The 23,354-nt window shown below is 35.0% G+C and overlaps 1 protein-coding gene across 7 annotated transcripts; it reads left to right on the forward strand.

Moving 5' to 3' along the window:
• Positions 1-275: 275 nt before the first annotated feature.
• On the forward strand, positions 276-22,521 carry LOC105049084 (probable 3-hydroxyisobutyrate dehydrogenase, mitochondrial). 7 transcript variants are annotated; one of them, XM_073260724.1, is made up of 11 exons: positions 276-486; positions 1,380-1,468; positions 1,864-1,978; positions 3,604-3,754; positions 6,348-6,430; positions 6,631-6,726; positions 7,547-7,689; positions 8,665-8,749; positions 9,352-9,431; positions 9,570-9,640; positions 22,298-22,521. In XM_073260724.1, exons 1-11 carry the CDS (start codon positions 358-360, stop codon positions 22,447-22,449), a joined length of 1,194 nt encoding a protein of 397 aa, XP_073116825.1. In that variant the 5' UTR covers positions 276-357; the 3' UTR covers positions 22,450-22,521. The 7 variants fall into 7 exon arrangements, 6 of the variants coding, with proteins under 6 accessions (XP_073116825.1, XP_010926932.1, XP_073116826.1 ...); XM_010928630.4 differs by having other exon boundaries at positions 22,338-22,519; XM_073260725.1 differs by lacking the exon at positions 22,298-22,521 and adding an exon at positions 11,273-11,662.
• The last annotated feature ends 833 nt before the right edge of the window (positions 22,522-23,354 follow it).

A 23,354-nucleotide genomic window follows, 5' to 3' on the forward strand; every position in this document is an offset into this window, starting at 1 on the left:
TCCCCAGGATAGCTAAACATATCCTTGATTTTAATAATTTAATCTAAGGATGGAAGTTAGGTGTTGATTTAAAATCCATGTACAAAAACTGGCTCAAATTCTAGGTCAGGGCTGGGTCCAAGTCAAGTTGGATACCATTGTGCACCACCGAATTCCACCAGACCCAATCCGACGAAGCCAGTATACGAGAAGGACCGAACCATTGGACTCGTCCCAGCTCCATCTCCACTTCTCCATAAACATCAAAGGCTGGTCCAGACTCCACGCAAATTCTCACCATCGGTCATTATATACTGATGGATACGTTAAGAACTCTCTACTTCTTCGAGAAAGAGAGAGAGAGGGAGGGACAGAGAGATGGCGATGGCAAGCAGATTGCGAGCTCGCGTAGTTCTTTCGAGGTGCGAGTGGAGTAATCTTCGATCTCTACTTCGGCCCTCTTTGAATCGAGGGTTCTCCTCGAGTTCCATTCCTTCCCACCTAGAGGCGAGTGATCTTTTCTTTTTTCCTGTCTTTATTCTTAATTTCTGTTCTGCTTTTAACGGATCAAAGTCTCTAGAACTTTGACCGATGCTTGAATTGGATGAAATTTATATGATAACATCTCGTAATAAGAGTAAATATCGGAATTTTTTTATAACATGTTAATTTGACAGAAAATAGTTAATTTTAGTGGTTGGGTCAGTTACATAAACCATCTTGGTTCGAATCGAAGTGGAAGGTGAAATACAGTTTGAAAATTTATTATGATGAATCAAATAATCTGAGAAAAATAGTTCCTTTCAGACAATTAAGCAGGTAATTTGAAAATGTTGTGGTAACTCCAGTTATTGCGTTTTGTGGATAATTAAGCAGTAAATAAAGCTTATTATTGTGCAAGTCAAAGCTGGTGGTTTTGATGATGATATGTAGATGGAGCAGTAGGCTTAATATGTTAACTATTGAAGCCTAAATCGAAGTCGAAAAATGTAAATTTGCTGTTTATGTAGTTCTCTTGCCATCTAGTATAAATTTTGGCGTAGTACAAGATTGGAATCTTGTGGGAGAGTATGCTGCAAGGGCACGGATGAGGTGGAAAGCAACTTAGTGCTATGAAAAGCCCTCACCCTCGTGCACATGTCACTTATATGATTTTCATGGAGAGTATTATATGAAAGAGTAGGGTATGTGTGTGCACTTTAGTTTACTAGTGAATCCACAACCATCAAATATAAACTAAACTAAAACACAATGAAATTTCTTTTTTCTTAAAGTTAGTGAGTAATTAATCTTAGTTATTTTGAAAGGTACTTTCTTTATTTTTTGTGGAGATATGACACTTTCCGTTAAACAATATTTTGATTACTTTATTCTTTCTATTTTCTGTTGATATGTTGCAGAGGGTTGGATTCATTGGACTTGGAAATATGGGTTTCCATATGGCAAGTAATCTGATAACTGCTGGATACAAAATCACCGTTCATGACATGTAAATCTCTCTTGTTCTATTCTATCCTACATTTGTGTTTTTTTTTTTTTTTAACTTCTGATATTATTTCATTTATTTGCGTACTTGCATGCAATCTGCTGGAGCATGTTTCTTTGTAATCTTTAGTTTTATTTTGTTAATTTCTTTTATTTTGTTAATTTATTTATAATTTTTAGTTTTATGTTTGTATCTGGTCTCCAGATAGGAACTAGAATTCTACAGAAAATCAAAACTCTCTTAATTGAGCTGATTCTAGTGTTAATAATTCTAATTTTACTATTAATGACTCTATAGCTGTATGAATAATATCAGCATATTTTAGTCTATAGATTTTCATTTATTACATTTTGAGTCTATTGGATCATACAAAATCTGAGACGTTGGATGATTTCTAGTAATTACAATGCCCTGAAAAAGTTCTCGGAGAAGGGAATTCCTGCAAAAGAAACTCCTTGTGAAGTTGCAGAGTCAAGTGATGTGATAATTACAATGCTACCTTCTTCCTCCAATGTGAGTTATTAATGTTTAATTCTGTCACATCCTTTTCTATCTTTGCTTAATATTATGTTTTAACCTTTTAAAATTTTTAATACATAATGCAAATCAACTCTCTGCACATCCATTTTTTGCTTATAGCCTTTTACTTTGCCTATTTTGCTAAATGAAATATGTAATGCCTGCAAAGACAGCCAAAATTTCACTTGCACTGCATCTTAGCATAGATACTAATTAATTTTACTTTTTTAAGATCACCAAATGAGTTTTTTGCATGCCAAACTTGAGAACTTACCTGTTGCACGCACAGGAGTCATTTGCTCATATTAATATTATTATAACTGAGGATTTCATCAAAAATAATGTACAGGGGAATAGTTTCAGGTTGCCACTCATGCACTGGTTATTTACCTTTAAAGAAGCCAATGGCATGAAAATTAGGGGCTCTCAGAATCTTATCATGTAGAATGGTGATAGTTCGGTCAAAAATACTTCGATTTCATGCTTTGGTATATATCATCTCTAACACGGTGATTGCATTTTCTGCTGTACCTATTGCCTTCTCAATTCCCCATTCCCGTTGAAGCTTTTTTTGTGTCTTTCTTGTGTTGGCTAAAAAGACTTCAATGCTGATACATTGGCATCTTATACTTCTATGTTGGGCAACAGTCTATATAGATATTTGTACCCCTCTATTGCAGCCACCTTCCCTTCACCATAAATCTCCTTTGTATTTTAAGTGTTTGGTGAGCTCTATTATTTATAATAAGAGTACAGTTGGATAAGTTTAACCAAAGTTTGCTTTTCAAAGCATTGTTCATGTGCATATGGATGGTAAGCAAGGTACTTGGTGATAGTTATCATTATGTAGGGATTACTGAATTATGGTTTTGAACACATTCTGGAACCATAATCCAGTTTCTGCACCTATTCACGTTTCCTATGCATTCAGACATTAAGCAAGGCACTTGGTCATAGTTATCATTTTGTAGGGATTAGTGAATTATGGTTTTGAACACATTCTGGAACCATAACAGTGTTTCTACACTTATTCATATTTCCTGTACCTTTGTACTATGAGAATTGATATTTGTTCAGTATCATAACTGGTGGCATCATTACATGGGGATTACTGAATTGATATTCCATTTCCTGTTATTATCCATTTTGGAGTATTGTAACTGGAAGAAGAAGAAGGTTGTTATTGTAGATTGAAAAGGACTTCCTACATGTTAACAAAAACCAATCAGAGCACAGGAAGACTGGATATGATGTTTTCTTTAAGTTTGAATTTATTTCTTTACTATGATTGTATAACTGCAGATTTTCTTGTTTTACTAGCTTGGCATATTCGCATTCTTGACTAATGGCATAAATCACTGGCATAGCAAGGATTAAAAGACCTTATTTTAATGAAATAATGTTTAAGGAGACATTCTGTCAAGATAATATCTGGCTTTTCCAATACTCAATGCTGTCTAGAATTTACATCGAAATGGATTTCTAGATAGCTGATTGCATAGAGATATAAGTCGCCACATCAACCTCTGGTCGATTCAGTTCTTTGCCAAATGTCATGTGGTTTTCTTCACTGTAGTGTTCAGTGAAAGTTCTTTTGACATTCTGGAACCATTTTGCAGGTTTTGGATGTCTATACCGGACGAAATGGCTTGCTACATTGCAGGAGTCATCTAAGCCCATGGTTGTTTATAGACTCTTCAACAATTGATCCACAAACTTCAAGAATGCTTTCCACGAACATCTCAAAATGTCTTCTAAAAGAAAAGAAAGGTTCTATTCAGTGCTGAAGTCTTTTAATTTCATTCATTCATGATTCTTGGATATCTGACCTATGTCATCATCTCTTTGAGTGATTTTGTTTATCTGTCTTTAATTTCATCAAAAAATGATTCTTGGAATCTGATCTATACTATCATCTCTTTGAGTGCTTTTATTGAATTATCTTTGTGAATTGAATTAGAAGTGTTAACATTCGTGTGTAAAACAAGACTCTCTTTCCTTTGACAGCTGTGTTGTTTGAAAATCATATTATGGTCCTCCGACTTAACTGAATGTATCATGATATGAATAATATGATAGCTTTCCTTAGTGGTAACTAAGCCTGCCTTTATATGGTAACTTTTGCAATTCTGGACATTAGAAGCAGATGAGAGTTGTTACATGGAGATGGATGTTAGGACTCATATCTAATATATCTTTGGGGTATTCTTTGAGGACCCATTCTTACAAAACTCTGTTATTTAAATAGATATATTTGATGATATGACCATGATGATACCACATTGTATCTTAATAAAAGAAATGTGAGAAATGAGGAAAGGAAAGAGAAGATGGACCACTTCAAGAGGTTCTCGACCTTCTAATGACAACTTCAAGGATTGTTGATTCCCATTAATACATGTATTTCTTTATTTTTCTCCAAACAAGGCTAGATAGTTCTTTTAGATAGAAATTCTTGACCCTTCTAAATATGGAAACTAGAGATATGGCATCCTAGATGATCTGTACAAACTACAAACCATATTTCAAGCATACAGAATCCTATCTATCGATATCTTAATGTTATTGAACATCCTACTGAAATCACGTACTATCAGAAATCAAAAATACACCATAAGAGAAGAAAACTCTATGCACATAACAATGATCTTTCTTAGAATAAAAATAATATTTCAGTCAGGTAACAGTCTGTGTGGTTTTCTTTTGGAAGGCCTAAGCAATGGCTCTTATGTTTTATCGAGCAGTGTCACTATCTAAAATGAAAAATGATTCGCTAATGCTTTTAGTTTTTGCCAACCTATTGGCTTACAAAAAATTGGTATATTGCTTAAGAAATCACATTTTTCTAGCTAATTAGTGTTGTTATTCCTTCATTTTATTGAGCTTGATGTGCTACTAGATGTGAAATAGTCAATCTGTTATTTCTCCATTATGTTGGGCTTGATGCCCCTACCATATGGCTAACAATCATACCATGATGAGTTGGGCACACTGTTTATCACTTACCATATGTAAATCTAGGTGGTATATGAATGAACCAAGAAAAGTTGATGGCAGGGTGGTGATCTTCTAAAGATTGCCAATATTACCATCAATGCATAGTGATTTAAGTCGAGTCCAAAATGAGTTGTTGTAATAATGTTGATGGTGATGTACCAAGCCTTAGGCGCACATAAAGGAAAAACATGGGTACAATTAGCAAGCTAGACAAGCCCTAAAATCTTGGTAGTCAAACCAACTTGTCATTATATACCTGCAAAGTTTTGTTCATCTATTTAAATTCAGTGATTTTTAAATTGATTCAAGTAAGATAGTGGTACTAAATCATTGTCACTTGTTATGGCTTCAGCACTCAAGCAACCGAAAAGCTTCTAGTTTCATAAAATAGGACTAAGCATGGGGCGGATTCGGTTGGGTGGAGAGAAAAATTTCACCTGACCAAACCCAATCGGGTTGAAGAAAATTCAACCCACTGCTGATCATTTACCATGTACAAACCATTTCAAATCAAAGTCAACGGTTTGTAGTGGATTCGAATGGTTGTACCGGTTTGAGCTTCAATGTTGATCCAATTTTGATTTTAAGTCCAATATTGGTCCACTTAAGTTTATTTATTTTTTTATCAATTTAATGCAAAAAAAGCCTAAACCTTATAAATTACAAATTTTAGGCTTATTTTTGAACTTGTGCAAAACAAAACAGAAAAAAAAAAATTTACTCATATGAAAGCAACTATATTTAAAAGCTTTCACTTCAGAATTGTCTCAAATTGATGTGCTTCCATCAACAATTCAACATTTAATATTCCCATGAATCCAAATGGGTGATAGGGTGTTTTTTAGAATAAAGTATTGAAGTCTAAATGACGCTGTCCCAAAATAAAAGTGAGTTTGTGAAATATTACATCGGTCGTGTTCGATTTCATACGGATAAAAAGTTTAGGAATTGAACTGATCGTAAATAACCGATTTTTTTACAAATTCCAATCCGATTCCATCCAATTTATGTCTTTCAACCGACCGAAACCGATGTTTATTGGGTCGGATTGGGTGGGTTTCTTCAGGTTTCGGTTATTTGCTCAGCCCTATCGGAAAATACTTTAACACTTGGCTATAATATGCCTAGAATGACTATTGTCCTGTCGCTCTTACTTAGGTTGTGAAGATGTATGCTTAGATCTGAGATGGAAACCAGAATCATATGTTGGGTGGATAAATGGAATGATCTTTCATGAAAATCATGGCTAACCTAAAAGGCTTTATAGGCAATTTTTAAGTCAATCTGGTTATCTATTCTATTCAGTCAAAAATACTTTTTTTATTTCTTTGTTATTACTAGCCATTAACCTGGTGTTATTGTTCAGGGTTTGCAAACAATCCACTCATGTTGGACGCTCCTGTATCTGGAGGCGTTCCCGCTGCACAAGCAGGGACCCTTACTTTTATGGTACTGCCTTGTGCTTCTCATTAATTATGATAATTATTTGGAAGCCACATAATGATAGTTTGGAGGACCATTAGTTTGAACGGTGTGGAAAGCCAGTTGAGGATCCTCTCTCACACATATGCCTATATATATTTATTGACACATAGATGCATGCATTATTATGTCCTGACCTGTAAAAAAATCCAAGTTTTGTTGTATAGGTTGGTGGCTTAGAGGAGGCATATCTGGCTGCAAAGCCCTTATTTCTCTCAATGGGTAAACAGACAATCTATTGTGGCAGTTCTGGCAATGGTGCTGTAAGTTTGCTTCTCTCTCTGATGTACCTGAATGCCCATGCCTATCCCTACTTGTGTGCAAAAAAAAAATGCAATGTTTGCACTGTGTTGAAAACTAAGTGTAAGAACCATCTCAAGGAGGCAGCCTACTCATTGTACAGCTTTGTTGTAGTGACTAAAATACTTGTCAAGAATGAGGAGCACTATCTTACTTCACTCAAGAGAACTATCTTTCATTCTCCACCTGCACAGATGATTAAAATTTTCTTTTCAGAAGCCAAATTCCTTGACAATTAATATAGCTATGGAAAAACTTGAAAGTGGTGTTAATATAAGCCCAGCTATGAGCTAATTATCTTGGTTTTAGCTTTTTAGTACTAGAAATGCGAAAGTTTGTCTCCCACATGTAAGGAAATTGATTTTTTGAAAAAAGAGGCAACTGAAACATAGAAAACTGTGCTTAACTTCATTGAACTTGTATAAATTTGGAAATCCCATCTGGTGCTTTCATATTCATAAATTAGAGCTTTCAAGTATCCCCGATATCATATGAGTAAGCAACTAGAATAATTACAATATTTTCTTTTGGTCTAATGGCATGCCATTTTGCTGTTCTGCTAATTGCCTGGTCATGATTGCATGTCTGTCCTATTTCTTTTTAGTTAAGTGTAAATATGTTTGATTCAAGTGAGACTTAGTATTCCAGCTGTGATGACGAGGAGGATGAACAGGACTGTTGTAAATATATGCGGTTCCGTCTCAATTTGCAAGACGATGTTTGTAATTCTTTCAGCTTTGGAACTGACCCTGAGTTCACCTTGAGTGTGGTTTTTGGTCTCAGGCAGCAAAAATTTGCAATAATTTGGCAATGGCTGTTAGCATGCTTGGGGTCTCTGAAGCTTTTGTTCTTGGTCAGCATCTAGGGATTACAGCTAGCACATTAACAAAAATTTTCAATTCATCAAGTGCTCGCTGTTGGAGTAGGTAGCGTACCCTCAACCCATATCCTACATGTATATATTCAATATTTAGAGGAGCACACAGGACAAAAGTCTGTGCTAATGAAGCCTAAATTTGTCTTTCAATCTATTTTGTATAATGGTGATATGCCTTTGTCTTTCTCTTGATGAAAACTAAAATTTGCCTCTCAATCTACTTTGTGTGGTACTGATATGCCTTTGGACAAACAAACAATCCTTCCCATTAAATCGTGTATGTGTGCTCATCTTTTCAGTCAAGACATCATGAACAGATGGATGACTGGTTTATTGCATTATTGAGAGAGTTCAGCTGCTTGTCAGAACCATTTTCTCTTAATTCCCATAAACTAGTATTTTTTTCCTTCTTGACCATGATATTAACTTCTGCCAGTTGGATCCTTTCATCCTTCAGAGGAATGGTTCTTTCTGAGGATCAACAACTATATCTTGTTAATCATGGAAAACTTTCTTTCTGAAGTTTCTTATCTTCACAAGAGCACAAGAGTTTCAGGAAACATTATTATTACTAAGTTTCTATGAACTTGGTTAAACATTGGTATCCTAGGGTTCCAGTATTTTTGTAAAATTTTGATGTATCAGGTGTTGCCAACCCAAAATAGTTACCTCAAGCCTTCTCTTTTTGCTACATTGTTCGCTTTGAGATCTTGAGATTGATGTAGTGACAACTAAGCTGACAATTTCAGTCCTTGTGATTTGCTTTTTCATTGGCTTATAAGGTTACCCAACTACGCTTCCCACATAGCAAAGACTTGACCAAATTTATGCTCATTTATGTTCATTCCGTTAGGTTCTTTCAGTTGGAACACCCTATAATATTCTTCTCCATAAATTACTCAGATGTTATCACTAAAAAGAATGAAATCTTAATTCTTCTGTCCTTTCTATGAATTTATTGACATTGACTAACCATGGTAAATTAGATCTTGAACTGTTGTTTCATTTTCACAACATTTGATAGTGATAGTTACAATCCAGTCCCTGGAATAATGGAAGGGGTGCCTTCATCAAGGAATTATGATGGCGGGTTCACATCTAAACTCATGGTAAGCAATATTTGTATATGCTGGCTTTATACGAAGCTTTGATTATAATATTGGTCTGCTCTCTCAAAAATTTCGTAACAAAGAACAGGCAATACCCTCAGCTAATGATTATAATTATATGTATCCTCACATTGATTGTCATTACTAACATCCAACTATGCATTTCTTGTTATCAAGTAATTTATGTATGTTTAATTTACTACGAGTGTTTAATTCTACTCAGAGAACCCATCTTCCTATTAGATTGCAATATTACTCAATTTTAATCTTACATTGAAAAGACTGCTCCATGCAAAACTTAACATTCAGCACACCTTTGTGGTGTCTCTATTTCTCATTCCCAGATGTTTGACCATCATTGAATTTTTGAAATATGAATACTCCATTGTATGTGAACTTCAGTTCTGATATGCACCAGTTTGATATAATGAATTCTAGTTTTTCTCTCTTCTTTCTCTGGTAGTATTGCATATTTTGATCCCTCTGTTTCATCATTTTTCCCCTAGAGAGAAGCTTATAATGGCACAAAGGATATAGTTCCAGGCTTAGATGCATGTTGAAATTAATCAGCCAATTATGATGCAAGAATAATTTTCATACAGGCTAAAGACTTGACACTGGCCGTGTCATCTGCAGCAGAGATCGGTCTCAAGTGCCCGCTTACTTCTGAAGCACGTGATATGTGAGTTACCCAAAGAGTAAACTTAAATGTCTTCTTTTTGAGAGAGAGAGAGGAAAAAAAAAACCCTCCATGTAATCTTCAATGTTTTGCATTTAGTTTTGGTTGACACTGCTTTGATAAACAAGTTTCTGGTTGCAGTTACATGGAATTGTGTGAGAAGGGCTACGACTCTAAGGACTTCTCCTGTGTCTTCCGCCATTATTACTCTGGTAAGGATGAGAACTAGGTAGATTTGTAGTCATCATTGTGAGCTAATTCATTAAACATGCTCTGTATAGATTCAAAAATGGATATGTAAGAGGAGTGAATTTTAAGTTGTATCCAAATAGTTTCTCATAATCATAATCTTTTCTAGCCTTTTTTTTCTGATTATTTGGGATTGACTTTATGGATTGTCATTCACAAGTATTCGTATTTAGGATCACATCTGATGTTATTCGAAATTTCTCTATATCATTCCTTGTAATCTCTGTCTATATTAATCTATGACTTCCTCTTCCTTGTTTATAATCTTCAATGTAAATTAAAGTACCTCTCCTTATATGAACCTTCTCAGATCCTTGTTGTACATGTCCATACAATCTCAATTAATTTTCTATCATCTTATTCTTAATTTGTCCTACTCTTACAGCTCCTCTTTTTTTTTTTTTAAAAAAAAATATTATTCTTCCTACTTTTACCATACATTCTCGACATTCTCATTCCTATATCCTTCAATTTGTTTTCACATACTTTCATAATTATTGAGCACTTTGAACCATATCACGTTGTAGGTCTTACTATTGTTCTATAAAATGTTCAAGTATCCAAAATATGCACCTATAACGTAATATGCTATATGTATTTCTCCATTTCATCCGATCAACTCTAATTCTATAACATGTATCTTTATCTATCTTTTTATTATTTTGTATAATAGATCCTAAATAATGAAATGGGTTACTATGGTATCTCTTGTCCATCATCTTAATTGATATTATGACTTTTTTTATTATTTTCAATTATTTGCATTCCACATGCTTTTTCTTTGTTTTAGTAATTTTTAAGCTCGTAACCTCTAAAATTTTCCTCCATGGTTTTAATTTAATATTCAATCTAGTTTTCTTTTCATCAATTAGCACTATATCATATGCAAATAACATGCCCCAATATACATCTTTCCGGATGTTAGATATGAGTTCACTCATAATTAATATAAAAAAAGGGCTTAGCACCAATCCTTGATATAAGCCTATTGCGGCTAGTAAAATACTTGTTAATGCTTAGCGTGTACGTCCTCAGTTATTTTAAGATATCATTTATATATAGCCTTCCTTCCAAAAGTTCATGTAATTACCTTCTTGTCATCCTATCATCAATTTTTTCTAAACTAATAAAGACCATATGCAGACTTCTTCCTTTTTCTCTATATTTTTCTATCAGTCATCTAAGTAAGAAGATGGCTTCCATTGTTGATATTTCGGGTATCAATCCAAATTGGTCATTTAAAATAGTTATTATTTGTCTTTTATCTCTTTTCACAATGGAGCTTGACCTCCCTTTGCAACATACAACTACTGCCTCAGAAACTCAGGGACTTCCACTATGAAGAGGGATCAAGTCAGCAATATTATCAGTTGCAGGAAGCTTACTTTCTCGCATGCCTCGCTGACATTTCATATCATGTTAATCTCTCTCTATGTATATCTCTCTCTCTATCTATCTCTCTACCTATACATCTATCGTGTATGTGTGCGCGTGTGTGGTGGGGGCTGTACATGTCGTGCGTGCACGTGCGTGCACGCACGCGCAGAAGGATTAAGGTGGAGATCAAAGTATAGTGCTGAAAAATTACTTTTCAGGGAGAAAGCGAGGCGTCTTATACATGCACTTTAGAGTTCATGCACAAACCCAAGGTTTCTCGGCATTAATTACTGCTGCTGAAGGCGGCGCCAGCGGTGATTCTCAGAGCATTAATTACTGCTGCTGAAGGCGGCGCCAGCGGTGATTCTCAGATTCATAGCTGCTACAATGAATCAAGGCTCCAGTTCCCAGACATAAAAGGGGTGGTTCAAAGATGGAAATTTTTCTAGCAAATGAGCAAGATGACCGATGAAGAACTGGTGGTGGGTCGTGGGCTACGGGGCGTCGCATTCTGGACATGATTATCAGAAATATCAAAACGAGATGCCAAATTGTGGAGAACTTTGGAGTTTTTCTCAATGGGAAGGGATATTACCTGTTTTGATTTTCGTCCAAGGAAACCAGAGACTCTATGCTTGCAAAGAGTCCCTAGGTAGTCGATGGTTAGGTCCCAAGCTATCCTTCTAGCAACCGTTTGTGTATGAGAATGTCACAATAGTTTGTTACCGATGTGGTCGACTGGGCATCTGGAAGGAGATTGTCGGGAGATAGGTGGTTCTTCTTTCCCCAGTGGAAAACAAATTGAACCCAATAATTTTATCACTGTCGATGATGCTACAGGTGGTAGTTCGGAGCATGCTCTCATCACCGGTGATGATCACGGTGCGAGTGTGCCGAAGAACCTATTTGGCTTGTGGCTAAAAGTGGAGTTGGGGAATGAATTGAAAAATCCTGGCTCTGGTGCAACGGGAACGGTGAGGAAGATGACCCAAGTCACATAAGGTTGACTCAGTCGGTGCTTTACTTAACTCGCCCGAGTTAACACGCTCAAGAATGAAATTTCTGAAATAGGCTGAGAAAACCGCTGGTGGTGGAGCTCCATGCGCCGCTCACGGTGATTGGCTCTTGTGCGGGATCGGTATAAAAAAAAAAAAAAAAATTTCTCCTATGTTACATCCGATCCTATTTGTGAGCCAATCATCGTGAGTGATGTGCACGAGTTATACCGCCTGCAGCGCACAAAATATTTCTCTTAGCAATTATGGGCAAGGGGCTTGAGGACTCTATTGTGCAGCCCACTTCATTCACTATGGGAAAGGCATCAAATCAAGGAAAGAGGACTAGATCACCTCCTCGTAGCCAAGTTAAAACAACTAGTGAAGGGGTGAAAAGGGCTGGTGATCAAGCTACGACATGGAAATTATCAAAAATAGCACATACAAGCGAATCCAATTATCTGGCGGACCCAAAAGCTGTGATTGTTGATCTTTCCCCTCCTGGGCCACAATCTGATGAGCTCTTTGTATTTTCCTCTAAAATGCAGCAGATAGTTGGTGAAGCTTCTTTCATCTGCAAGTCATGAGAATGCTGAATTACCAGTGAGACCTTATAGCTCAATTGTTTTAAATGGAGAATAAAAGGCAGATGAAGTTGGGCTAGAAATCAAACAAGATGAGCACAATCAGGCAATTGTTTTAATGAAGCAGGCTTTGGGGTTAAATCCTCTGACAGAGGAGGGAGATGATGAGATAGATTGCATTTATTTGATGAAGCCACCAATAGGTGAAGTTCAGAGTGACACTAATCAGCCTTCTAGTAATTTACAATGAAGTTTCTGTTATGGAATTACAAAGGGGCTGATACATCTGCATTTTTATCAAATGTTAGGAGATTACTTCAGTTGCATAATCCTTATATCTCTGTCTTTTTTGAAATTAAATTATTGGATAGAAGTTTATATAAGGCACGTTTTTATCTTCCGCCAAGCTAGTGTTCTCATTTAGTGGAGTCGTAGGGACGTAAGGGTGGTATTATTGCAATTTGGCAATAGAATAATATAAAAATTAAAACTTTTCATATGAGCTCCCATTAAGTGATATTTATTATTACAGAGCCAAGAAAACATCCTCAGATTCTATTAGCCATTAATATAGATCTAGAATATCAGTATTGTCGATTGCTCTGGATAGAAGCCTCTGCTATTCTCAATCAAAGCCTATCCAAATTTTAATTATTATTGACTTTAATTGCATTGATAGACCATCCGAAAAAAATGGATGACAAGCCTTTTATTGAATAAATTGGTATTTGAGAGTTTCGATCTTTTATATCTTCATATGGTCTGGTTGATTTAGGATATTCAGATATTCACTTTATATGATCTAATAATTGGACCGGTTAGGCAAGGGTATGGAAGAGACTTGATAGGACTTTTGGTACCAGAGGATGGATTTAAAGTTATCCAAATTATTACATATATCTTCCTCGGATTGCTTCTAATCATTGTCCTATTATGATCGAGATTATTTTTAAAATTTTTCATAAACCTCTTTTTAGATTTGAGAAGTTTTGGCTATATTATCCTTATTCTTGGAACATTGTTCGTAGTGTGTGGACTATTCTTATTAGAGAGGATGCTATATATAGTATATCTAGGAGATTGGAGATTCTTAAAAGAAGATTTAGGTCCTAAAATAGGAGGATAGTGGGAGATATTATTTGAAAACAGGAAGATGTTGAAAAAGTAATATGGAAATTACAAAAAAAAGGAGTGTGATGAGGATGGGTTGTTGGATTGGGATTTGTTTTTTTTTTTTTTTTGTACTAAACTAGCCCAATATAATTTACTTGTTTGTCAACAAGAAATTATGTGGAGATAGAAATCTAGGATTTTTTTCATCAAGCTACTATTATTAGAAGGTGAAAGAATGGAATTTATTTTCTTAAGGATGCTAATGAAAATTCTATTGAGGAGGATAATATTATAAGATAGGAATTATTAACTGTTTTAGTACTAAATGGAGGAGAGACAAGGAGAACATAGATCCAGATCTTATTCCTCTTCCTAATACTATTTTATCTAATGTTGAAAAGGAGTTGCTCATTAGGAATGTTTCGACGGCTAAGATTGAGTCCATTATACAATCTATGGTGGGAGATAAGGCTCTTGGATAGAATGATTTTCTATTTTTTTCTTCAAATATTATTGGCTAATCATTTCGAAGGAAGTTTGTCTTGCAGTACAATAGTTCTTTAGATCCGATTCTATACCAATCTCTTGGAAGCATACATTGATTACCTTGATTCCTAAAAGATTAGATGCTTCACTTCCATCTCACTATCGTCCAATTAGTTTATGCACCTCCATATATAAATTGTCACCAAATTAGTGGCTAATCAAATGCAATAGATTCTCATCCATTGATAAGTTAGGAATAAGATGCTTTTATTAAAGGCCGAAGTATTTTTGAAAATGTTCTTGTGGCCTAAGAAATCATGTATAATTTACAACATGCTCCCATTGGACAAAACTATATGGCTATTAAGCTTGATATGGAGAGAACATATAATAGAGTTCGATGGGGGTTTCTTTTTTTTTTTTTCCATGCACTAGATGGATTTTTCTAAGATTTGGATTAATTGGATCAAAGGTTCTATTGAGTCTCTTTTATTTGCAGTTTTGGTTATAGAACTTCTACTACCTTCTTTTCTTCTATTGGTGTTCGACAAGGATGCCGATTATCATCCTATTTATTTATTATTTATGTAGATGCATATATGGTTGTTGAAGGTGGTGGTTGCAGTATGTTGCTATCAGCATCTTAGCCTGATAGATCAAGAATATTTGTCTCTCATCTTTTAGTTGTAGATGATTGTATTTTGTTTGTTAGAGCTATTATGAACAATGCAAGAACTTTATCAACCATTTTGCAGAATTATTGTGCAATGTTTGAATAGCGGGTTAATTTTGAGAAATCTATGATCAAATTCAATCTTAAGATTAACATTCTTATTAGATAGCACATTAAAAAATATTTTCATACTAAAGAATGTGATGGTACTTGGCAATATTTGGGAGTTCCTATGTCGGATAAGAGATTGTCTTCTTTTGATTGTAATGGCATTATACAAAATTTTTTATCTTGCTTGGATGACTGAAAATAAAAGACTATCTATGATGGGCAGAGTAACTCTTATTAAATCAGTTCTTTCTACACTTTCTATTTAATTTCTCATACTATTATTCCAAAAGGAGTGCTGTTGAAGATGGAAAGTATTATTTGAAATTTTCTTTGGGGTTCAATGATACTTCTAAAAGGGTGCATCTTATTTCTTGGGATCATATTTGTCAATCAACTCATGATGGTGGTTTGAATATTTTTTCTTTGCTTACTAGAAGTGATGCCCTTGTAGCTAAGCATATGGTGAGGTATATTTTATGGTGAGATGGTTTCTTAGTGCTTGTTTATGCAAGTAAAGTATGGAGCATGGTCAATTATGATAGTTCAACATGTCCACGAAATGCTCCTCCAATTTGGAAAAAAATTTACTCCTATGCTTAATGCTCCTGCTATTTATTCTAGTATTAAATAGTATATAGGGGATGGTGCTTCTATAAATGTGGTTATTGTGCTTTTTATCTTTAGAATGATGGGCAATGCCAATAAATATTTTGGCAACTAAAGATACTATGGTTAAAGACTTTATTATAATTGGTGATCATTAGTGGAATCAGTCTGCATTGGCACAAGCTTTTTCCAAGGAATTGGTTGATAGAATTGTATCTATACATATACCTAGGGGTGCAAATGGGTCGGGTCGGATTGGATCATGAGTGATCCGGATCCAATTCAATTTCTTGATCAGATCTGAATATTGGACCTAAACCTAGCCTTATAGAAAATCAGATTGGATTGGATTAGATCCATAATCAAATTTTTTGATCTAACAGATCATTCAAGTTGGATCTATATATAATCCGGCCCCGACCCATGAAATACGGATTCAGTTTGGATCCAGACCCGGATCCGGATCGGTTTGGGTCTGGATTATAAATAACAAAATCAATAAATAGAAGATCTATAAGCAATCTTATTTACACTATTACTGGACTTAACTACTTTTGTTAATGAATTAGTTCATCCTTCATTTATAGGAAACAAGTGGTTGAAAAGTTTGCTATATTCAACTACAAGTGATATCAATTTCGAGAAGAAGAATGTATGCACAAGTTGCAATCAAACATCAGAAATTATAAGAAAGAATAACAAAAAAAATTATGTAAGTCATAGTATGAGTGTTCAGGTCTCGTATTAAGTTTGGGTCAGGTCAGATTGGATCGAGTTATTTATCTCAAGATCCAAATCGATCCAAAAGTTTCTATGAATTGGGTCAGATTGGGTCAGATCAAAATTCAGTAAATTTAGATCCGATCCAGAAAATGAAACAGATCCAATTTTAGAATTCGACTTGAATCCATGGATCTTTTACAATAGTTTGAATCAGATCTATACGGATCAGATCAGATCGGATCATGGGTCAACCCGACCCATTTGCAGGCTTACATATACCTCGTGGTGAGTTTAGGGATAGATTGAGTTGGGGCATATCTTTTGGATTAATGTTAAAAGAATCTAATCTTTATCGTATGTTTGTAACTAAATTCTAAAGAATTTCGAATTGTACTTGGGTCTGGAAATTAGAAACTCATCCCAGGGTTGCTTTATTCATATGGAAACTAGCCTGGCTTCGACTTTCATGTAGAGCATGATTAGCTTAGCATGGTTTTCATATTACAAGTTACTGTGATATTTGTTCAAAAGAGGAGGAATTTATATCTCATATTATACTCCACTATAATATTGCTTCTTGTGTATGAAGAATTGCTTCACTGCAATATATATCTATTAGTTCATCCTTATCGATTAAAGAGTTTTTGCAAACTATTAAAAAAATTTCATCTACTATTAAAAAGTCAGAAGCTAATTTATGTTGTTATATTACATATAATATTTAACTGGTAAGGAATACCCCTATATTCCAAAACTTAAGGCTAAGTGCTATATTGATTCTTCTAAAAGCTTCGGCTCACACTCGAGAGCTTCATTTGTTGGCTATCACTACAGGATCTTTGATAACAGAAAAAAATTGTAGCTCTTCTTTTGCAGTCTCTGCATCCTCTAAATTAATATATTTTTCATGAGACCTACCACTCCCTATTTTCTTAAGATTAATTTTGATGGTAGTTTGCACAATCAAGGCAATATTGCTGGATCTGGCTTCATTATTTGAAGTGCTACTGATATATTTATCGTAGTAGGAGGTATTCGAATTTTTGATGCTATGGTTCTTTTGAAGGTTTGATATATATTGTCTACAAATTACAGGCTTCATAAATTTTAGTGGAAGGTGATTCTATGACAGTTGTTAAATTGCTTTTTGACCCATCTTTTGATGATAATAGGCAGCATCAATTATTATAGGATTATTGGAGAATGTTGAGATCTTTGTCTACTTTTAACATTTCATATATTTTTTGGAGATCAATATTATTGCTGACTAGATGGCATCTTTCATGGTTGAGTGTTCTAGAATAATATTATGGGATTCTAGACCGATTTATTTTTTTAATTTTTAGATATTTTATTTTTTGATTCTCGAAGATGTATTTACTTATATTTAATTTAATATAATACATTATTTTACAAAAAATAAAAAAATAAGAGAAGGATCAAACAACAAATTGTATCGCATAAGATGTGCACAGGAAGTTTGACATCCAATAATACCCTCATGAGAGACATTGGCTATCTTTGCTTTTGTTTCTTCTTATTTCCCAAATGCAGGGATGGCAATTGATTCAAGCTAGGTTGGCTCAGACTTTAAACTTACAAGTAAACATCTCTCAAACATAACAAAATCCATTTAGCTTTTAGAGACCCAGAGTCATAGGAAACTGGACTCTATGCTGTTGTAGCTACATCTATGTGATCTAACAATTTTTTAGCCAACCATTGGATATTTACCCCATTGATCGCAACTTTACAACAAAATTCTTAGCCCCAGTGATAAAAAAGGAGGTCGTCGCTTTTCTCTAAAAAGAGATATTGTAGAGTTTAAATCTTTTGTTGAATCTAAGAGACTTATTGATCTTGATTTTCGGGGCCGAAGTTTACTTGGTGTAATAATCAGTTGGGTTCATAGTATGTTTGGGAACGTATTGACAGAGCTTTTGTCAATATTAATTGGGTTCGTACTTTTCTTAATTCTTATATTAGCATTTAGCCTATTTTGCCTCTAATCATAGCCCTCTCCTACTTATGGTTGCCTCAGCATCAACGTCTGGTCCTAAACCTTTTCGTTTTAAGAAATTTTGGTTATCCTATGATCGAGTTACTAAGGTTGTGCGCAAGGCTTGATAATGCCCTCATTGTCATTCTCCTGGTGTTAGATTGACTCTTCTTTCAAACAATGTTCATTCTGCGCTTCGATGCTGGAATCGTCACCACATTGGTAATTTATTTCACCAGGAGATGTTCTTAATCATAGGTTGGAGTATCTTCAATATAAAGAATCTTTTAATGATGCTTTCTTCATTCAAGACCATCATGATCTTCTTGCTACTCTTAAAAAGTATAATCTTAACCTTCATCAGCTAGAGATTTTCTGGCAACAAAAATCTCGCGTTCTTTGGCTTAAGGAAGGAAATAATAATACTTGTTTCTTTCATAATTTCACTATTTTTCAATGAAGACAGAATCGTATTCATCGGATATGCTCAACTTCTGATGATATAGTTGAAGATACTGATCAGGCTCGTAATCTTTTTCTTGACCATTTTAGATCTCATTGGTCTCTAGATGAGCAACCCCTATCGAGCTGGCTGCCATCAATTTCTGCTGATGTTTTTTCTTCTCAAAATGATTCCTTCCTGGCTGCTTTTTCAAAGAAAATAGAAATGGTTATGCGATCCATGAACTCTGACAAAGCTCTTGGCCCTGATGGATTTCCTCCTTTCTTCTTTAAAGCTTTTTGATCAATTATTAAGAATGATATTATACAAGCTGTTAAGTACATCCTTATGTTTGGGTCTATGCCTTCTTCATGAAAGCAAACATTTGTTGCCTTGGTTCCAAAGATCCCTAATCCCCAAAATGTCTCAGATTATAGACCTATTAGTCTTTGTAACACTGCTTACAAGATTGTGGCGAAACTTCTTGCCAAGTGTCTTAGGCCCATTCTCCACTCTTCTTCCTCCCACTCAAGGGGCTTTCATTCCTAACCATAATATTGTGGAAAGTATTTTGATGGCTCAAAAAATTATGCATTCTCTCATAATAGCTCCTAGAACTCGAAGTTTTATGGCTCTAAAAATTGACATGATAAAAGCTTTTGATAAGGTATGTTGGGATTTTCTCTTTCGAGTTCTTTCCCATTTTGACTTTCATCATCATTTTATCAATTGGATCAAGATATATGTGTCCTCTCCTAATTTTGCTATTCTTATTAATGGGGTACCTACTTTTTGGTTTTCTACATCTAGGGGGCTACGACAAGGTTGTCCCTTGTCTCCTTATCTTTTTATTTTATGTTTCCACATGTTGTCTGCTCTCCTCTAGTTAGCTGTGTAGAGTCTCACATTTTGAGAGCTTATAAGTCAGCTTCTAAGGGCCCTTCGATTACTCACTTATTTTTTGCTGATGATTGTCTTCTAATCACTTATGCCACTATTCAAGATTGTATTTGTCTTAAGTTTCTTCTCGACTTATATTGTACTATATCTGGGCAATCTGTTAATACTCATAAATCTTATATTTCATGTACTTTTTTTACCGACCTAACAGTTAAGCATCAAACTATTCAATTAATGAAAGCACCAATAAAGTCTCAACCTTAGACCTATCTTAGTGTGCCTCTTTCTATGGGAAGGCTAAAAGGGTCAACTTTCTTATCTTTACCAAAAAGTTGAATCTAGAATTGAGAGTTGACAGTGAAAAGCTCTTTCTATTGTTGGGCGCGCCACTCTTTTTAAATATGTTTTAATGGCCCTTCCTATGTACACCATGTCTTCTATTCACCTTCCTTGTTTTTCTCTTCACAAGCTAGATTGCTATTTTCATTTTTTTTTATGGGGTCATTCCCCTAATACTCGCGGTGTGCATCTCCTGTCTTGGTCTACTATTTGTTCTCCTAAATCTAAAGGGGGCTTAGGCATTCATTCACTCTTTTGGACTCACAAAGCCCTTATGGCAAAACTTGCTACCCAGCTTATCCTTCACCCTGATACCCTCTGGGGTTGGTTAGTTAGAGTAAAATATAATTTTCAGCATACTTAGATGCATTATTCACCTCCTCGTAAATCTTCTTCTGTTTAGAAGCAAATTTTCCTGCACGCTGCTCTCATTTCTTTTCAATTCTAATGGGCTTTAGCGGATGGCTCATCTGTTCATACATTGAATGACCCTTGGATTACAAACCTCCCTTTGGTGGCTTAGCCTACTTTTGTTAATATAGAGGTAGATCTACAAACTTACTGGCTTGCTGACTTTATCCTTCCAAATTGCACCTGAAACTAGCAAGCTCTTCAGCAAGTATTCTCGTCCAATATGATCGCTATTATTTGCAATATCCCTATTGCATATAGGCCTGGATCAGATCAGTTGTGTTGAAGTGTGACGAGAGCTACTCATGTTTTTCTGCATGATGTCTCTTTGGCCCTTTATTCTCCTACTTCTCCTTCTATTCCTTTAAGTTGGCTGTGGAAGTTGCCTTTACCTACCAATGTTAAATTTTTTGGTTGGAAGTTTTTATGGCAGCATATTCCAACAAAAGCCTACTTGATTGGTAAAAATATTATTCAGTCAAATGTGATGAATTGTGATATATGCCCTACCAACTAGAAGATATAGAACATATATTCATTTCTTGCCCGTATGCTTCTTCCTTATGGTTGCTGATAGCTCAAACAATGAGATGAAATCTGCCATTCAACTCTTTGCCGGCTTTAGTATCTTTTCTTACTAATGCCTAGATGGAGAGGATGATTAAGGTGGTAGTTCTCTATATTTTGTGGCTATTGCGAATGGTCCGGAATTAGCAAATTTTTGAGAATGAAGTCATGCTTATAGGACAGCTATATCGAAAATTGTTATGCTACTTTGATGATATTTGTGTAACTGAGAACCATACTTTATCCTTTTCATTCAGGCATTGCTTCTCTGCTCCATCGAACTGGGGTACCTCTCTATCTTCATCTCTTTCTCCTTCCTTAATTACTATTAAGTGGATACCCCTACCCCCTAGTGCAATAAAGATTAATTTTGATGGATCACTTCAAAATCAAAGATCTGCTGCAACTTATATTATTAGAGATTCATTTGGTAGCCTATTGAAGGCAATAGTAATTAGGTTGAATCTAGTTTCAGTGCTCTTTGCTGAACTTATTAGTGCTTGGGCTGATTTGATAGCTGCTGTCTACACCCTTAAGCAGAACTAGATTATACTAGAGGGTGACTTTATTATTATTATATCCTGGATAAACTCACTTGCCACTTCAAAATATCATGGCCACCCTATTTTCAGAGATATATTGCAATGTCGAAGGTTCCTCCAAATTTTTGTTGCTTCTCATACTTTTAGGAAAGCAAACTCGATGGCTGATTGGCTTGCTAAACATGCTTGGGACGATGATGATTCTATTGACCCTCTGAATCCCCTATCTACTGAGCTTCATACTCTACTTCGGAATGATGCTGTCGGTACGAACTATATTCGCTTGTGATGCTTGTTTTCTTTTTATCTTTTCTTCTTTAATTTTGTTGCAGATTAATGGTGGCTGCTGCTTTCTTCTTAGATGGACTTTCTTCTTCTCTCTATATAATCCTGTCTTCAGATTCTAGTTGTGTTCGCTATTTCTTCCACTGGATACGGTCCTGCTTTTTATCCATATGCAACCTCCTGTTCTGTTATGTTCCATCTCAAATATTCCTTTAGACTATGTGTTCATTGCATTATCCTTCAATGGTTGATACCTATTCTCTGCAATAGTCTGAAGTATGCAGTTCATCATCAATTGGTTTATGCATGTTCATCCTTTGATTTATATAACACAAGTATATCTGCTGATATGATCTATAAATATATTTGCTGCTGGCATTTGCTTCTTCTTTAGCTAGAAAATTGTCTTCATTTCATTTTGTATTACAAAAGCCTCCTTCTTCATCAGCTGTCCAGTTACAATGCAGGCTTAGCTTTTATTCTGCCGTGGAGTTCTTGCTGTGTCAGGTTTGGCAGCTTTTGTACGAAGATCTCCCATCTCATATGCAGTGCAAGCAAGATTTTTAAAACAACAATGCTGTCCGATTATAATGCAGGCCTAGTTTTTAATCTGCTGTAGAATTCTTGCTCTGTCAGCTTCGCCAACTTTTGTATGAAGTTCTCTTCTCTTATATACACCACAAGCTTATTTTTTGAAGAAATGATGATGTGTTTTTGAGCTCTTTCATCCTACAATTTCAATGTTTTGGTACAGGTCTTCGTTTCTACTTCTATAAATATTTTTTTCTATTTGCTTTGGTTCAGTGTGAATACTATTTTGGATTCAGATATTTGTCTTCATCGTAACTATATATTTTTTGAATTCTCTTTCTTTGTAATGTACTTATTTCATTAATTTGATATGCTTCGGCCCCTTTATCTAAAAAAAAAAAGAAATTATACTTTATGCCATGTGCACCACGTGATAATGCACCACACCAATCAGATATTATCATTCCTATGGGCCCTATTCATCGTGCGTTCACCCCAATATTTGGCACACAAAAATGCAAGTGCACCTTGGTGCAGGATATAATATCTCCTGAGGAAGACCAGCTTTTGACCAATTGAATGATATTTTATGAGAAAGGGTGTAGGTGGCAATGTGGAGAATTGGGTTAGAATCAAGTGGATTCAGGTTAGATTTGGGCCGAAAACTTTTTATGCCATCTTTTAGTTCCATCTGAATGAGAAGGGGAATAAAATGAAAATTTTGATTTTGACCCCATTTTCATGTTTGGTGTGATAAGCAACAGAATTATATTTCCTTTAGAAGGAGCATGGTAATAAAAAGAAATATAGAAGTATAAATAAAAATAAAAAAGAATAAAATATAATAATAAAAAATAAGGGTCAAAATAACATTATAATGGATTTTACTTACATTTTTTGTTTTTTGAGAGAAAAATGATTGTTAGTTACAAATTTATCTAGATATATAATATAATGGAAGGCTTTGTACACGATGATCATGATTTATTATAA

The sequence above is a fragment of the Elaeis guineensis genome, chromosome 7 (assembly GCF_000442705.2).
Source record: "Elaeis guineensis isolate ETL-2024a chromosome 7, EG11, whole genome shotgun sequence".
NCBI lineage: Eukaryota > Viridiplantae > Streptophyta > Magnoliopsida > Arecales > Arecaceae > Elaeis > Elaeis guineensis.

Excerpts from the sequence above, each read along its gene's own strand:
- LOC105049084 (XM_073260724.1), top strand. The coding sequence starts at position 358 with ATGGCGATGGCAAGCAGATTGCGAGCTCGCGTAGTTCTTTCGAGGTGC. Across the intron at positions 487-1,379 it reads CCATTCCTTCCCACCTAGAG|AGGGTTGGATTCATTGGACT; the intron begins GCGAGTGATCTT and ends GATATGTTGCAG. Across the intron at positions 6,431-6,630 it reads CAGGGACCCTTACTTTTATG|GTTGGTGGCTTAGAGGAGGC; the intron begins GTACTGCCTTGT and ends TTTGTTGTATAG.